Raw genomic sequence first — 18,960 nt, forward strand, 5'->3', positions numbered from 1 at the left:
AATAAGTTTGTTCACGCAATGTCATTAAAAAACATGCCGCACCATCATCCTGCCACCACTTCCTGTCGTCTCCTTTGTCTTTTCCACCAGTAGTAACATCCGGTTGTTGATCACATGACTTCTCTGATGCGAAAAAAGGGTTTATATTGCAATTTTGCAAGATATGGAAATTATGATACAACTGAAAAACTACCTCGTCCTGGAACAAAAACATTTCATCCAAAAATGCGACTTCTTTCAAAACTGATGCGTTTTCGTTAAGAAAATTTACTTTGGTAATTCCAATTTGTGTAAATTTACGAAATATGCAAATTCCGATGCAGCTGAAAGACTCCCCCATCCTACCGCTAAAGCTTTTAACTGGAAAAACACGATTGGTGTTTTTGTTTTTTTAACTGGCACGTTTCCATTAGGCAAACTCATTTTGGTAAATCTAGTTTGTTCCGTTTCATGGTCAATGGAAACGCAGCTAATGACTCATTCAAAAGGACATAAATAAACGCAGAGTAACGAAGCACAGCAGAATCTATCTGCTGTGCTTCATAAAACAAAGCGACATCCACAGTAAAGTTCAGAGATGAAAACCTACTGCTGACCAAAAACAACACATTCACTAGGAAATATCCTGATGAGCTCCGAGTCGTTTGGTGAAAACCTGGTGACTGACGAGACGAAACCGGTACCATTATGAGGAGCGTGTCCTGACAGCAGAACTGGTAGAGAAATGACCTTTGACCCCAATGTTTGTTTTCACTATTACTTGATTGGAATTGTTGGTACCAAAGGTCTTACAACCAATTAGCCAGGTTGGTTTAGGTAACCTTTTCCCCCTTACTGACTGAAAAATAGAATTTGTATTATCTCAGGTTACCTTTGTCAATTAAAAACAGTTCTATAAATCCGTAATGGAGGAAATGCTTCTTCCACAGCTCTTACGAACTTTGGTACAATCATTAGCTCGTTTTAACCTCTCCTAGTGGAGAGGAAATAGTTTCAAAGGAAGACTGTTTAAGTCTATAGCTATTTGAAAATATCATGATGAGAAAGGAGAATCTTCTGTTTTCAGCCTAGACGTACAAATTCAAATACGGCCGCCTATTAGATCGGAGTTCTAACTTACTGGCATAAACTCTTGACTCACTAAAAGTTAGGAGTGAAAAGAGAAATGGCAAATTGAATTTTTAAAGTTGTTGATATTCAGGCTCTGAGAAGCTTTGGGGGCTTCAAAGAAACCTCTGGATGACTGGGTCACACTCCCAATGCGGCCGCAAAAGAAATGTCGGTGAAACCCAATGTGTTCCGCTAAGTAGCCGGCTCCGTTTATGCCGAGAGCGTCTTTAGCAGGAGCAAAGTGACCCAGGTGAGAGTGTAGAGGAAAACTTTAAACAGATTTATAGGCTGAGGAGCTTTCTGTTCACATTCCTTGAGGTGAAATAAGGATTTTTGTTCTGTTGCAGATGCCGTCCTCTTTCCTTGCTTTTTGTAGTTCTTATCTTCTTTTTTTTTTGTAGGACATTGTTCTGCTAAAACAGTTCATCACTTCAGAGCCAGCTGAAGGTCGTTAGGAGTCTATGAAAGGTCTGAATGGAGTTTTAATTTGCCCTTTTTTAGCAACCCACAGAGCAGCTCAGCATGTACATTGCTTTACTATATTACTGAGAAAATTGCTGCAAGGCTAATAAAAACGCAATTCTGTTCAGAACTACTTATGGGTTGATTTAATTTAGGATTTTAATGGTTAAAACTACGTGAACAAAAAATATCATCTAAGCCACTTTAGAGAACGTAATTTGGCTGTTAAAGTTTGAATTTATTGTGTGTGTTTTATAATCCACAGTGGGTTAAAATTTTGCGCACAGACTTGATTATATTCATAAATTTGATCTTTTAAAAGTTATCCATTATATACCCTTGAGATGTAAAAAAAAAAGTGTTCACCAATAATAGAAACGTCCAATGAACTCCAAGAAGAAAAGAACTTTGGCCATTTTTTATGTCTCTGCAGTGTTCCTGTTTTCTGACGTTTTCGCGTCTTACCAATGAAGACCTAGAACAGCACCTACATAGTCGCTCTCAGATTAAAGAAGATTATTGGATGGCCAGAATCAACCGACACCAACGGTGAAGCCAATTGGTTATTTGGCCTCAGAGGTAAGAGGCGACTGCGGGAGTCTGACCTTTCAACCCTGAAAACATCGTTCGTGACTCTCATTTTGATAGAAAAAAAAAAAAAAGTGTATATTTCCACCCAAAAAAATTACAGAAAATTTGAAATTAATCTCAGAAATTTTCTAGAAGAAAAAAACAACATGCAAGTTTCTGAATTTCAAAAACTGAATATATTTGGACATTTAATAAACAAAAGAAAACTTTTGAAAAGCAGATTTTTCCAAGTTTTCTATACAAAATTTCTGAGGTCGACCTCAATTTTTTTTCTAGATAGTATTTTTGACTTTTCAAACTCAAACTTTTTTTTCTAGAAAATCTCAGAGCTTAATCTCAACATTTCTGGACATTTTTTGGAAGAAATTTACTACAGCTTTGTTTATATCTACAGAGGCTCAGGGTATTCTCAGATTGTACCGTGTTGTACAATCTGAGAATACATTTGCTTTGTTCAAACAAATAAGAAACTATTCTGCCAATGAACTTCATTTGCCCGACTAAAACCATAAGTCAGATTCTATTACTTTCTGCTGTCTGAGAAATCAGATTTTCTGCAAAGCTCAAACTTTTGAGTTTCACTGGTAACTCGACTCACAAGAGTTTAAGTTCTTCTTTTTTAAGCTAAGCTACTTTTTTGATATTTATCGATCTTCCAACTGTTAGCGCTTCTTCACGCTGGCACCTCAGTTGACTGAAACTCAAAGTTGCTGAGTTTGACTCAAAAACTTAGAAAGTTCAAGTTTAAAAAGTAATTCTGCAGGCGAAAAGTTACCATGTCTTGTTGAAAACAGAAAGAGATGCTAGCGTCAGGTTTGGTGGGGGCGTGGGGGGGGTTTTTTCTGAATGACAGGACTATAAATTTTGCAAGTCGCAGAGTCGGTGGTTCATCAAAGAGTCCTGAGGCGCTCACCTTATTTCTAAAGTTCGAAACATATTCGCTCTCTCTGCTCTGACAGTCTGAATTAGACGGGTTGATCGCCGGGTTTCCTGTCAAAGCCACAGTTCTGCCGGGCATTTCCATTTGAAAAGCCGTCATCAGAGGGAAGGTGCAACCGGAGAGCGCTTTGATCATCTAATTATCTCCTTTTAAATTATTCATTTTCAACCACAGCTGATAAAAATGCAAAACGCATCAGTGTTCCTGTTTTAATTCGTTGGCTTTCAGCGTCCAAAGTCTGCTGCGCTTTGGCCCGCAGCATGACGGAACATCCCGCAGCTTAAAGAGTTCAGATGAAGACAAAAACGATAGAGCTGGTGAACGGCTGAGCTCTGACTGAAATCCCTGCTTCTGATCGAAGTAAATAACGCAGAAGCTCTTTCCATGTGTCCTTTAGAGAAGACTACAAAATAGGCTAAATTTATGCTTGGAAGTAATGAGAACCAGATGACAAATGTACAGGGCCGTCCAAAAGTATTCATACACTTAAAAGTTTGTTTCAACATTTTGACTTGTTTGAACTGGAGGGAAAATATTATGCCGCTTCAGAAAGATTAGAGTCTAAAGGCGTGTGAATAAACTGAGTCAGCCTGATTCAACATTGTTCAAAGCTTCTTTTCCCTTAAAACACAGTTTGAGGAATCTTTTAATCTCCCGTGGCAACCATCCAGCTGTGCAAAACGCCTGGGTGGCGCCAGACCCGCCTTCGAGATGCAGCTCCTCCTCCAAGCTGCAGTTTCAAAGTTTCCAAACTTCCACCTCACAAATCACACCTTTTCTGTGATTCCACCAATCAGCTCCTTCAGACTAGCCAGCAGCCATTAGCAAACACCTGGAGGAACTGCGCATCAGCTGAGCTCGTTATAGGAGCTACTTCTCAGAGCAACTCTGGTAAAAACATTGTTAAAGGGTTAATGGAGGAGCCATGTGACGACTTTCAGAAAGAGCAGAAGGTTCTTAAAGAGACAGAAGTCTAATTTCAAGGTGTTAAATTACAAAGTCAAATTTCTTTTAGGTTATATTAAATATATATAGTATTTTTATATCAGTTATTTGTGCTACAGAATGGCACTTTATGCCTGGAAAATACACAATACTGCCCCTTTAAATACACTAAACGTTTTGCATGTGAAGATTAAAAAAAATCTAAAACAGTTCAAGGGGTGTGAATACTTTTGAAAGGCACTGTACCAGTTTTTTGATGTTGCTTTGAATATTGTCTGTATTTTGTTGTTTTTCAGTGATCCACATCTCGACAGAGATGAAGAGACTGAACAGGTACAAGTAGATCCTGTACTGTTTGTACAGGATCTACTTGTACAAGTAGATCTGTCTGCTTTCATGGTGCAAGCAGACAGAAAATGTTCTTTTTTTCAGTTCTTGCTTGTACTACAGCTGAACACTAAGTAAAATTGCGGCCTGCCATGCATTTCTTCTAGAGTAGAAAACAAAGGAAGAGATGGAAACATGGGCATATAAACCTCGACATTTAAGACTAGCTGATAAAAACCATAATTATCTCGAATGGCTAGTGTAAAAAGATTCATATGCTTTGTTCCTATTAAAGACAATCTGTAAAATAGTTGTGCACTCTATCAAAAACATCCCCCTGCCCCCTTTAGTTTAAACTTTATTTGTGGATTTCAGTAAAAACATTTTGGAAGCTGTGAGTCTCCAAAATGGTTGTATTTGACGGCAGAAGCAGTAAAGGTGAAAGGACTCTGCCTTTTAAAAATTCCCCCCACCCCCCTTTTACTTTTAGCTCTTTTATCTACTTTGGCCAACCGAAAATATTTCCATGACCACTAGATGGCACTGTGAGTCCACCGGAGCCTGGAGGTGATTGTACATTCCTTCATCTCTGTCCTCTCAGGGAAAACTTTCACCGCAGCCTTTATGAAGAGTCTCCTCTGTGGACTCTGTGAAAACGTTCAGCCAGTCAAGCTTGACTGTTTCAGATGTGTATTTGGTTGAGTTTGCTCGGACCGTGTCTTCACTCTCTGCGAGGGCTCGAAGTCACAGTTGGAGTCCGTGGGGGGCCCACTTGGCTCTGTAACCCGCATCAGTGGGACTCCAGGAGGGGCCGCCTGACTTCATACCAGGTTAACAGCGAGTCCTACTTCACTTTGTCCCTTGCCTCGCTCGATACCTCAATCTCCATGAAATGCAACACAAGGTTTGGTTGATGAACACATCAACCGCACAAGTCAAAACCTGAGCTTCATGGTACGAGACCGAACGTTTTGGCGAAGCTGACGGCAAACGTGTTCGGAATGTTGAGGGTTATTTTTCTCTTCGACACCTTTCCGCCCTCTGCTTCTTTGACGTCCGGATAGAGCTGGCACACTTCAGCAGCTCTCCTAGTAACAGTCCCCGGGTGAGGAGGTTGAAGTCGGAACAAAGAGGGCTGAGCATGCAGTCACACGCTGCTCGTGTGTTCTCTGGGGGGAGGATAGCTGATGAGCGACAGCTCCTGCTCAATCTCAGTTTCTGGCTCCGTTTCCGACAGCGTGCCGGCGTTGTGGCATTCCGACAGGCTCTGCGACACTAATCCGATTTGCGTCCCGTCGTCTGTCGTGTCCTCCGGGTCCACCATCAGCCTCCCATTGTCTCCCTTGCTGCCGTTGCGACAGTTACTGTTGCGGTCCACCCCTGCTTTGTCGTGGCCGCCCATCAACAGAGGGGTGACGGCGTGCGACGGGCACTGCTGGGGCGTGAGGAGGGTTTTGCCACCTTGTCCCGCCGCATTGGCCCCGGCTTTGTACTGGCACCTGATGTAGTTGGAGAAGGCTCTCCTGTAGGTCTTGTTGAAGAGGGTGTAGACCAGAGGGTTGACCCCGGAGGAGATGTAACCCACCCAGACGAAGACGTTCAGGAGATCGTGGAGTAGCGACTCGTTGCAGGAGTCGCGGCACATGACAAAGGTGACGTTGGTGATGAAGAACGGACACCACATGACAAGGAAGAGGAAAAAGACAATTCCCAGGACCTGAAGCAAAAGTGAGGGGAGAAGTTAGTTTAATAAAAAGACAAAATGAGGTTTTAATGTTCCTCCAGGTTGGCGATCCACACACAAACCCATCAAACACATGCCAGCTGTTGGTCGTTTCAACTTGGGTCAGCATGGCACAAACAGTGATGCCCCGTCTACTGTTACCTTTCTACAGTTGCGTTTCCATTAGAAATTACAAATGAGCGCAAAACTTTGTTGATCTTCTACTAATGTTGACTTAAAAAAAACTGTTCTGCAACTGCTGTGTTTCAAAAACACAACTAATATTGCACGTGAATAAGTATGTTCGTGTGATGAGTCATCAAAAAACATGACGCAGCATCATCCTCCTATCCCCAGTGGTGGTTTTTCGAAGAGTCTCAGGTCCGCTTGACCCACAAATGCATTCACACCGCGCCGGACTTCACTTTAATTGAACCGAAACCGGGTTTTGCAGGCAGAGCAGAGTTCGCCAGCGAATTCACACCTCCCAAAACAAACTGGACTTCCTAGACAAACTAACTAAAGTTCAATTAAAACAGACTAAATAGGGTTTAAATAGCAGCTAAAGACCTTCTCATTCCAAAAAGCTTCGAGTTGCACTTGATTGTATCTCAGTTTGTTTCCTCTATTCTAAATTGCTGTGTACTTTGTTGGATTTATCCTTCTTGTGAAGAACTTTGTGACCACGGCGGTCATAATGTTATGCCTAGTTGCTTGTAGGTGTATGAGCTTTGCGCCTCTTTGTCATTAAAGAGGAATTTGAATTCAGTCACCGCTCTGCTTGACTCTGGCAGCACTCCAAGCTTCCTGACGTTACTCAAAGTGCCTGACAGGATTTGATAGCATGTGACACGAACTGCACTGAATATTCTAGAAGAAATATTTCTAAATCCGCTGTTGGGAAAACGTCCGCGTCAGAAAAATTCACCTATCCTGGTATTACAGAATGGCACAAATATACAGTGACAGAGGCGGCTGCAGCGGACGAAAGGGATTGTGACTGCAGCAGCTCCAGGTTTGTTTTAGCTGGAGTTTTTCTTTAGATTGTTTCACTACAGCAGACAGTTCAACATCACAGAAGCCAGAAATCTTGCAAGTATAATGTTTTTAAGAAATTTGATCAGTTTTCCTTGACATAAAAGCTCGAAGCTGGGGCTCGAAGCTTTTCTAAAACATTTTTATAAATATATATAGTTGTTAAAACTGCCAGGAGGAGGGTCTTGGCGCTGTCAATCAACCTCATGTGCGTGCTGCTAAATGTGGTAATGGTGGAGAAACAACTTACCGTTGCAGGAAAACAGTTTTTTGAAAGAAGTTCCATCTCACATTCACTTCCACGTTTTACTAGAACTTTAAAGACCTTGTGGATCATTGTAGATAATGGCTCTTTGTGATTTGGTTAGGATATATAGTCAAGATATAACGAATAAAGAGGTAAGAGAATATGGCATAATGCTATGTCATATTGTCATAGTATTATAAAAATAAAGTAATTTCTCAGAATGTTACGACTTTATTCTCATAACTTTCTTATTCTTGTATGACTTTATTCTCGTAACATATTTTCTATTTAGTCTGGCCCTAATAATATGTCATACAAAGCAAATAAGGAAAAAAGAGCAAAGTATTCATTCGTGTTTATTGTCCTGCCAAACCTCGGTTCCAGCCGCAGCCTCCCTTCTCACCTTGGAGGCCCGCCTCTCGTTCTTTATGGCCTGCATCATCCCTCGTCTCCCATGGCAACCCGAGGCATCGCTGCGGCCCGGCCCGGCGGCCGGAGAGCTGAGCTGCGACGCGGCCTCGGAGCTGGGAATGATGCTGAGGCTGTCTGAGGCGGAGGCGCTGAGCAGAATGCTGGGCTCCGGGCCCTTTAGGCAGCTCAGCGTGTTCCGTCTGCTCTGGAGCGGCGGCGGCTTCAGTTCTGTCCCGGGAGAAAAGCAAGAGAAAATACACGGATCTATGGGGTTTGAGGAGAAAAAAGGGGAAACTATGCATTCAATACAGAAATTAATTACAATAATTAATAATACAGTTACCAAGAAACTAGATGCGTCTCACCGCTGGTGTGACAATATAAAAATTTCAGTAGCTTTTTACAAATATAAAACATGTTTTTTTTTGTCCTTATGTCAAATATCAATATTTCATTTGCCTTTTAAGTAAGTACAGCTACTTTAAAGGGGCAGCATTATGCATTTACCAGACATGTGGTGCCATTTTATAGCACAATCAAGTAACTACGAGACACTCGGCTTATATAAAAATGCTGTATATATCAAATATGACTTCATAATTTGACATCTTGAAATTGGGACTCCGTCTCTTTAAAAACTTCTACTCTTTCAGGTGGTCTTCACAACATGGCTCCTCTATTAACCCTTTAATATTTTCACAGAGCAGTAGCTTGCAAACAAGCTCAGCAGATGGGCAGTTACACCAGGTGTTTGCTAATTGCTGCTGACTAGTCTGAAGGAGTTGAGTAGGGGAAATCATGGAAGTGGGCTTCTCTGTGTGGCGGAAGCTTCGAAAATCGGAACCTGCAGCTTGGAGGAGGAGCTTCGTCCTCGAAGGCGGAGCTCGGTCCACCCTGGTCTGTAATGTAGCCACTTGATTGTGATATAAAATGCCACTGTGTGCCTGGAAAATACATAATTCTGCCCCTTTAAGAGACAAATAACACGCAGTGATCTACGTCCAGACTTTGTGTCGTGATCGGTGGTTACCTTGCGAGTTTGGAGGGGAAAGAGTGTTGATTTGTGGAAGGTGGAAGGGGCTCGGTGGAGGCTGCAGTGTGATTGCTGGTGCGCTCAAAGGCTGCTGGGAAGAAGACTTTGCTTCATACAGGAAGACCGTGGCCTGCCTCTGGAGCACCTACGGAGGACCAGACAGGACGATGAGGAGGTAACAGAGCACAAGAACGTGGGTTTGAAGGGCTGCAGGCACGTCGCGTCGGCTCCTGAACTGGTTACCTGTATGGTGAGGCAGTAAGTCACCACCATGATGACCAGCGGGATGAAGAAGGCCACAAAAGAACCAATCAGTATGAAGCGCTCCTCGTTGAGGACGCAGCTGCCATTGACAAAAACCTTGTCCTCGTTGTGGAGACCGATCACTGGGATGGGCATCGACACGCCTGGGGAGAAATGGCGCAGGAAGTGGATGTTTAAGATTTTATTGCTACACACTCGTTTCGTCTTTAGTCAGATGTCGCTTCTTGTCAAAGCAGATTTTGAAGTCAACTTATTTGGTCTTTTTCCAGATTAATGATGTACAGACTACTAATTTGACCGTATATGTGCCTCAATATGTTGTTTCCAACTATACTATTCATTTTTTCCCCCCATAAAATCTTACCAAGTATTTTCGGTCTGGTTTCCAGTGTAAATATCTCAACACACTTAAGAAAAGACAAAACTAACTTCTCATCAAGTTAGTTTCCATTTTAAGTAAATAATTAATTCATGCTGAAGTAATCTGCCAAGACATTTTAATTTATAACATGGGCAGATTATTTCACCTATAGTTAGTACTTTTTCACCAAACAGGCTCCTATATCTTACTCAAAAGTTACTTGCAAGTTAATTTTGTCTCATTTCAAGTGTACTAACATATTTAAAGTAGAAACTAAACCAAAAATACTTGGTAGGAGTTTGCGTTTTTTTGCACAAAAAAACAGCAGCACAAAAACAAATTCATTCTTGGTAAAAGGAGCAACAGCGTGAAAACATCTATTGTTGTAAGTATGGCACTATGTAGTGAGGCACAAAGGCCAGGGATCAAACTCGGCTACTGTGGAGTCTGTTCTGAACCAAGTGATCTGTACCGACAACGGCGCAATCATACGATGGAGCCTTTCCAACACTGAGAAGGAACCAAAGCGTGAAAAATTACAGACAAGTGGAGAATGCCAAAGTAGTGTGCAAAGATTTGAAAGTCAAATATTTGGCTGCCCACTGCTGCCAAAACAATACTGCTGGTCCAAAATCAGACGATTTAGCATTCAAAGGCGGATGGAGGGAATGTGAGTCCTAGTCAAAGCTTTAAAAGATAAATACTGCTTCCTTCATGTTGAATGCCTAAGCTGCACTCCTTCAGTACTGTCTAATGCATGCATAAAGTTTTAGGATGTCACCGGAGCATTTCAAAGACCAGGGGTCAACGGATCATCCATCCATTGTCTACACCTGCTTGTCCATGCAGTGTTGCCGGGGGAACTATAAAGTGACAACGTAACCTTAAAATCATGTGTTTGGACTGTGCAAGAAAGACACACCGTCACCATGCAGAGCGCCCGGTCACATAATGAGATATCACTTGGAAAAAAAAAAGGAAAAAAGGTCAAATTTTGAAAAAGCAATGGATGAGTTCAGGGTTAGGTGTGAATACATTAATTAAATGCACATAAACCAAAGAAAAGCAACAGAAAAGCAACAACTCAAAAGTTTCACAATTTTTTTTTTCTGCTCACATACCAAAAAAGACGATGATTTACTGTAGCAGCTTGGTTGTTAACCAGAAAATCAGAAGTTGCTTGGAGAAATCCAAAGAACATTTCAGACAGCTGGGAGAGTGAATGAGGTAAAGTGTAAAAGATTCATTCCCAGTTACAGCAAACACATGATGGTCACTGTTTCTGGTCACTGTTTCTGGCAAGGAACGCACAACAAGCTGCTAGCTGGTTGTGACATGTTAAGTTGTCATAAAGGGTCAGTATGGCTTTTTCTTTAGGCTGGAGAACCAAACTTTTCCTTTACTCGGGCTATCTTTGATATTCAGTCAATTTATTGTCTAAAAATCTAAGTGTGACAAAAAAATAAATAAATAACAAGTTGAATTTTAGCATCACTATTGTAGCTTTTTTTTGTCTTATTACTGAATTAGCAAAGCTAATTTTCTGTCCACAAAGACCTTAGATAAAAGATAATGCAGGTTAAAGTAATTGTTTGCTATGTTAGTTTCTTTTAGGTTCAGTAGACTAAACATGAGATGCTTCTCTTGTTAACTTCTTGTTAGCCACGTTTCAAACAGTCCGATTTAATAAAACGCCACATGTGTTGAGACATCCAATAAAATAAAAGAAGTGTGTAAAGGTGCATTTGTTAAATAAAAATGTTCTGGTATATGTAATGTTGCTATAGTTGTAGCATTTTCTGAGAGCTAAATCTGACTAAATTAGCCTATTAGCACAGCTTACATGCTAGTAATTATAAACCTGCTCATCAGTGCTAGCTGAGGCTTTTCCTCATCAAATAAAATAAATTAATGTTTAAACAAAAATGGCTTCCACGACATATTAAAGTTAAAAACACCTATTTGTGTCATAATAACCAAGTAATGACCACAAAAAATGAGGAGAAAAGACAATATCTTCTCCTCTAATAACAACCCAAACATATCTGTTGTTCTATCCATTAGGCTGTGAAGTCTCTATGAAAGTAAATAATCATAACATACGGCAGAATAACACATTAAGCAGGTAATGAGAGCCGCACCTGTAATAAATCAACATGCTGTTAGCGTTTTTATAATGTATTAGAGTTTAATGGATGTTCGTGAAGGTGCATTTTTGCTGCGGGGGGACGGCGCTGATAAAAGACTGCAGTAAGAACAAGCCTTTGAAGCCCCAATGGGTTTTCTGACCTCTGATAATAACACTGACTAATGTGTCTGGTCTGATTTGAAGGGATTTCTTGTGTGGTTGAAAATATGTGGCTGGTCTGAGAAACAAAGGAACACCTCAGTGAGAGGGAAAAAAATAAAATAAAAAATCTCCTGAGGGTGAGAGCTACACAGCAGGTCATGTTAGTCCTTGAGCTGAATCATGCTTCATGGGAGGGCAGGTAAGGGCAAGGTGCATTGTTGTCTCCGGCGCTGTTCCTGACCCGGCCGGCACAAACATGCAATTCGAATTTACAAGCATCCTATAATAAACAATACTGTACTGCTGCCTGTCTATATGTTGTGCATGCACAAAACCCTCCTGGGTTTATAGACACATTACATGTTACTGTTTACATCTGGAAATTTCACAACTTTGGAGGGCAAATTATATATATTTTAGCTGCTATCAATACCCGCTCCCGCAGTAACACAACTCTGCTAACAAAATAAAACCTAGACATGTAGGCAAGGGCGCTATAAAAGGGGGGGGAAAGTTAGGACAGGGTTGTTTTTGTTCATAGAAAGAGAAAAAACTGGGGCCCCGTCAATTACAAAATTAATCCTATTGTGTTTTTACAATTGTTTTCAGCAGTAGAAATTAAATGTTATCCCTCCTAGACTAAAGAGCAGACATCCATATTGGAACTGAACCCCCCTGGATCTGCATGAAATGGAGGAAGCGGGTTTTAGCGCTGTCAATCACAATCTCAACTGGCTGCTCATCTGGAGCTAACACCAATGGCAGTCATTAACGACTAGCGTTTTCTTGGCCCTCCAGCATGGAGCTGGGATCTTGCGTGTGCGACGTCACGGTACAGCGTGTCTATAGATCTGACTCATGGCCCGGTGAAAGGATTCATTCACTTACTCAAAGAGTAACAACGGGTCAGAAGAAAATGCTTTAAAATGCCATTTCAACTTACTCCAGCCTCACCTCTGCTCCCTAGACGCCATACAAAAACTTGCTCTGTACCTCATTAAATTACAAGAAGATCACATAAAATCGGAAGCATCTGGATGGCTTTGGGTCCTAAGTGAATTGATATTGTAATTTGGGCGAAGCAACTCCTCACGACAGAAAAGTGCCTAATGGGCTTCTTCTGGCTATTTCATAAGGCACTTTGCAATGTAACTTCTGACAGACACATATTAAAACTTCTTGCTGAGCTGTTTAATTTGTTCCTAAGAGCCAGCAGATTCCATTCCTTTAGGTGACGGCAGATTTCTGGCCAAGCTGCAGCGACTCTCTGTAAATCCACAGAACACACAACAAACACAATAAATATAAAGCTGACACGCTCGCTTCCTGGCTTCTCGTGACATGACCGTAGCAGGCTGCTGGAGTTAGATTATCGTAGCAAGAGATCGAGATCTGCAACATCAGCAGGATGCAGGCGGCAAAAGAAAAACTCCAGAAAAGGCAAACAGCGAGGAAATGCTCGGTAAGATCTCAGCTCTGTATTTGAGGAATTTTATGAAAATGGTTTTGAAAGTGTGTTTTTTTTTTCCCTCTGTAAATGCTAAGAGGAGACCAAAGGTGTCAGTAATGAATTTAACTCTAGCTCACTCGCTTGTTAAGTGTGATTTGTTTGTGTGCTGCGTTTGAATGAACAATATGACTACGTGAGTTGAGATTTTGAAAATAAATTTGGTCAATGGAAAAACGCGACAATTTCTCGTTTTTAGATAAAAATAAAAGTTTTGACACTAGGAGGAGCTGTTTGTACCACGGCTGGTTTGTTTTGCAAAACTTCGATGTCTGCAGTGGCAATATGGACGTAAGATTTTAATCACGATATTCCGTGATAAAAGATCGCAATAAAAATAAATTATAAAACGGTGATAACGACATAAGTGATGATGTGAACTATCGATCACTCTTTTTTTTTTTTCAGTACAGCATTCATAGCTCCACAAACACAAAAACTACTCTTGAAAAACATTCCCGTTTGTAATGTTTGTAAGTGTGAATCGTGTCACTAATACGCACACAGTGACTGAACTTAATCATATTTTCTCATTTATTGATGCTCTCATTGAACAGTGGAGAAAATTATTTAAAAAAAACGATCCCAGCAATATAGTTTTGAAGGACTTCAAACATTAACGAGAATGTATTGTAACAACGATAAATCAAAACTTTTAAGAAATTTATAACGATAAATTATAAACAGTATGATAAATGCCCATCCCTACTTGGTGCGGATCATATTTTGTCCAATGACAGACGACGGCCTGTGCCGTTTCTTTATAGTTATCCTGCTTTGGAACAATTTTATACCCTTCTCCTGACTGATACCTTACAAATATTACAGATAAAACATTGAAATAACTTGCATCAATAAAAGCTCTACATAGTAACAACCTGACATGTTCAAGGCGCGGACACTCCTGAGATCTACTGTAAAAAAAAAAACACCAAAAAACCGATCAAACTTAAACAGCCTCCAGGTAAAACAGCCGGTGTTACTGCACACGTGAGAACGGCTGCAGAGATCTCCTGCTGCAGGTTTCATTGAGGATCTTTCTGCATCGATTGCTGGGAGACCTCTCGGACCTCAATCATAGCAGCAGGCAGAAGTGAGGAACCTTTACTGGGGTCAACGAAATGGCTAGAGGAAGACACGGCGTGTCGTACCTCACAAAGCCGCTGGGCCGTGAACGACTACACGGGGAAGAAAGGGGGAAACCAACAGATGACTCAGCTGCATCCAGCTGTGTAGCAAATAATAGTAATAATACAAGAAAAACTTTCAAAGCAGTACGGTTTGGTTAGAAAATACACTTTGTTTTGGTTTACCCCGAAAACAACACTATGTTTTGTTCAAGGTCCCACTGCCTCTTCATTTCTGAACTGATCGCTCAGAGTGAACTTTTATTTATTTATTTCTGAATTTAAAAATGACTGTTGAAGTATGTGGAAAAACATACACGTTAAGCACTTCAGCACATTATTTTGCTTGATATAAAGGAAACTGAATATGAGGATTATTACATTATGTTTATAGTTATTGTTTTATAGTTGCACAAAGCACCATTAGTATCTGATATGTTGCTACATGGCATACAGCTCCCCAGAGACTTTTCTGTTTTTTAGCAGTAACCTAATTTATCCAAATGTAATGAAAAGGTGTATCATATATGACTTAAATAAAATTAGATTTTGTCATTTAATATCTTGAAATTGGGCCTCTGTCTCTTTAAGAAGCTCCTGCTCTTTCTGAAACTTCAGGAAGTCATTGCAACATCGCTCCTTCGTTAACCCTTCAATGTTTTTGCCAGCGTTTCACCGATAAGTAGCTCCTATAATGAGCTCAGCAGACATGCAGTTCCAGCAGGTGCTAGTCTTAAGGAGCAGAGAGGGGGAGTCGTGGGGCTGGGGTCCGTCTCTGTGAGGCTCAAACGCTTAGAAACTGCACCTCAAAGGCGGAGCTAGTTCCACCCAGGCGTTTTGCAAAGCTGAATGGTTGCCATGGGAGATTAAAGAATTTCTTAAAAATACATGAAAGAATCAAAGGAACAATCCAGGTCTATAACATGATGTGAAGCTCAAAAAAGTCGATTTTATTCAATACTGCCCCTTTAAAGTCTTTGATAAAACCAACTTTTTATCATGAATGTCCCATAATTTAAACTCAAGCAGTGGGAAGACAGCAGCAAAAACAGGATGTAAGAATCAGAAAATTGTTACTGTCCTTAGTAAAACTGTGTAAACTTTTCATTTTGAACTCTGTTCCAAAGAACGTGCTGTGAAAAGAAATTGCTTTTGAGAGCATTTCCACTCGCGAAAGATTCTTGCCTGTAGACCGACAGACTCAGGACGCCTTGGGGATTTTCTTTTTCTTTTTTTAATTCATCACAAAAGAGGAAACTTTTGTGTAGATCAGTTCTGGAGAGGCGCCACCTCAGGCCAAATGGACCCAAAGAGAGACAGCAGACAGAAGCAGCACAAGGCCAAGAGTAAAAAAAAGACAAGAGGAACCAGAAAATATTTCTGTGGGGACGTAATGGACCAAAGACTGGATGTTTCATTACTAATCCCACAGTATTGATCGATGTAAGCTCTCTCTGATCTCCATCATCGCTGAGTGTTTGTGCTGCGGAGCCTCTTGAGGGGTTTGACGAAAGGCCAACAGGAAAACATCTAAAAGCGAAATTGAATGCACAGAATCACAGAGGAGGCCCAAGAAAAAGTCCCAATACAAACAGAGAGCCAGCAACTACACTCCATATTAAAACAAAGATTAAAGTGAGAGCATCAATAATTTAGATCTGCGCAAATTGAAAAAGTGGTTTGATATTAATAAATTATCACTAAATTTAGATAAAACCAAGTTCATATTATCCGGGAACTGTGAATGGGATGGCGATTTACAGGTAATAATTGATCATGTGAAAGTGGAGAGAGTTATGGAAATTCGGTGTTTGGGAGTACTGATTCATAATAACATTTGTTGGAAACCTCATGTTAAATATGTGCAATCTAATATCAGAAGGAATATGAGAAATGGGAAGACTATTTATGTTATGAACTACTGAGTGGAAAAGGGGTGAGATTATATAAGTTAAACTTCATCATGCTCTTTTTCAGACTGACCCTGGTGTATTTACATGTATTTGAGTAAGTATATGTGGTAATAAGATACTGTATTTATACTTAGAAATATGAAAGTCTTACTTTATTACTATGTTTTGTTGGTAAAAATGTCTGTCTGAAATAAAAATGATCATCATTATTTGTCTTTGCCTTGGACAGAAGAATAAAAAAAATATTCACATCTGTTCAACTGTTCAATATTTTCAATGAAAACCTGCAGTTTTCAGGTTTGTAGAAGTGTGAGGGTGTGAAGACTTTTGCTAGGTCGTATGTTTCGCTGGAAATATAAATTCAGACATATTTTAGTTATACATCGTCAGAAAAACAAACAAAAACAGGTCTCTCCATATTTTGCGTTACAAATTGTTTGTACACCAACAGAGACAGCGTAACCAACGGTAACCAGTAGTTTCTGAAATGGAGAAGCCCACTTTGACTCACTGTGCTGAATATTTGCTCTTCAGGGTTCAGTGAAGAGATAAACATCACACTTCTAAACACGGCCAATCATGACTGACACATTCCATTTCAAGACCTTTATGCTAAGCTAATATGATCTGCGTAATATAGTACACTCCAAACATGGTAATTATTACTCTTGTTTGTAAGTTTTTTCCCAAACCACGAGGTGTCATCACTTATTCTGAGTTGCTTATCAGTGTGAAATGATCTCTTTGGCTGAACACAAAGCACAAAATTCTCATCAGCTTTCATCACGCCCTTTGACACTAGCTGGATGTTTGAGAGACAACTTATTAAGCATCTTTGTGCAGCCTGTCTGTCTCATAGAGCTCCCTCCACAGCTATCCCCCGACTCTCTGGTAAATAGCTGATAAATGAGCAAATGTGGAGACTTGAAGACACAAATGTGACACTCTTTTTAAACTTTCACCTATTCCTCTGACTGAAAATGAGCAGCTATGTAGATTTTACCGATAACTACTTGATATATGTCAGAATTGGAAAAAAAAAAGTATTTGTATTGCTAGTGATCCAATATGTATCCGCAACATTTAAAAGGAAGTTAAATGTCGTAATTTCTTGCCAAGTATCTTCAAAACATTGGTGGATGTTGTTGCTGTGTGCAGGAAGGATCACCTCCAGTGTCAAGCAGTCTTCTAAAGCAGTGGTCCGGAAGCTCTTTATCGGACCGGACCGGTCAAGACTTGGGAATTTTACTGCGGCCCGAACGGGATGTTAAGATGGGGGAGCTTCTGCATGTCGGTGTGTCCGCTAAAGCCAAGTTCACATGGCACAATTTGAAATGTTTTGCCCTGATTTTCCCCTTACAACAATCTTAGAACGTTCCGAGTTCTAAGATTGTCGCTTGCAATAATTTTTACCGATCATCCTGCAGTGTGGTGTGTTACGTAGAACGTCGGGCCCCTCCGATCTAACATCGGGCATATTCAACATGTTGGATTGTCTTGGCCCTTTGATCGCAGTCTGTGGGGTTTTTCCTGACTGGGAGCGAAAACGCCACCTGTTGAATGTGACATGTAGCCAATCAGAAAGCGCGGTGACGAACGGAGGGGAATCCCTAACAGCTGACATGGCAACTAAGAGTCCGGAGGACATTGGAGGCGATAAGTGAAAACAGCATGAATGTTTATTCAGCATTTCGTACAAGGAGCATCAACAGAAATGATAATGAGAGGAACTGGAGCGAAACTGGTACTGCAGTTGATAAACACAGTAACTTTTCAGCTTTCGTTAACCTGACATAATATAGTTATAAGGATAAGGCTGAAGACTAGTCATAACTTAATTGTAGATATCTGGAATATGTATTTGAGATAGTCAGTAATGCATTGTAGAAATCTTGAATTGAAGTCTCCATACAACTCAGTGGTAAATCTGTCATCTCAATGTTTTTAATAATAGATTTTTTACTTAAAGATACAGTTGCTATGTTTATTTCTACAAATAAACATCAATGGGTCGTTTCAGGAATCTTTACTTTAAGTTGGCTAAGTAATGTCTCATAGAGATGCCTTCAAGGTTAGAGGACATAATGATACATGCAGGCAGCGTGTGTGCATGTAAGTGCGCTAAAACGCGACAGCCCCTTGGGATCTAAAGGGCACCAAACAGCATCAATGGAAGCTCGAGGTCAGCGTCAGGGAGGAGAGGCAGCTGAGTGAAAAGTTTGAAAAGTCATCTGATCCCCAAACACTTGGAGAAACCACACACACACACACACACACACACACACAATTAGAAAACTGATCTGTTCCCTTGATTATTTACACCACAGGAACAGTCGAGAGGGGAGGAGATTGATTGGTTAGCACTGTGAAAAAAAATAAAACATCTCCTGAAAAGGTTTACTCCTGATTCCTCCGAGATGGACTTGCCTCCCTCTCAGGAGGTCGTTTTCATGCTTGCGAAACGCATCTTTTATGAGCTCATGTAACCACCGGATCTTATGTGGCAAACTTAATTATCCGGGGCCACGTGCACAGAGTGTCGATCTCAGAGCGGTGGCTCGGCGTCTTCTCCTTTCCTCTGGCGCACGGCAGACACAGGCGGGTTGATGACCACGTACCCTCTGGCTGACCCGACCGCAACCGAGACAGAAGGAAAATAAAGAAATGGAGGAAG

The 18,960-nt window shown here is 40.8% G+C and overlaps 1 protein-coding gene across 3 annotated transcripts in view; it reads right to left on the reverse strand.

Annotated features, from left to right (window-relative positions):
• Positions 1–4,040: 4,040 nt before the first annotated feature.
• htr2cl1 (5-hydroxytryptamine (serotonin) receptor 2C, G protein-coupled-like 1) overlaps positions 4,041–18,960 on the reverse strand; it is a 322,666-nt gene continuing 307,746 nt past the window's right edge. For all 3 annotated transcript variants that reach the window (XM_044096999.1, XM_044097000.1, XM_044097001.1), the window contains 4 exons: positions 9,068–9,231; positions 8,822–8,969; positions 7,784–8,019; positions 4,041–6,092 (listed from right to left, as the gene is read on the reverse strand). In XM_044096999.1, the coding sequence (XP_043952934.1) occupies positions 5,523–6,092; positions 7,784–8,019; positions 8,822–8,969; positions 9,068–9,231 (1,118 nt within the window). In that variant the 3' untranslated portion in view covers positions 4,041–5,522. The remainder of the gene's footprint in view (positions 6,093–7,783; positions 8,020–8,821; positions 8,970–9,067; positions 9,232–18,960) is intronic.

The sequence above is a fragment of the Gambusia affinis genome, linkage group LG18 (assembly GCF_019740435.1).
Source record: "Gambusia affinis linkage group LG18, SWU_Gaff_1.0, whole genome shotgun sequence".
Taxonomy (NCBI): Eukaryota; Metazoa; Chordata; class Actinopteri; order Cyprinodontiformes; family Poeciliidae; genus Gambusia; species Gambusia affinis.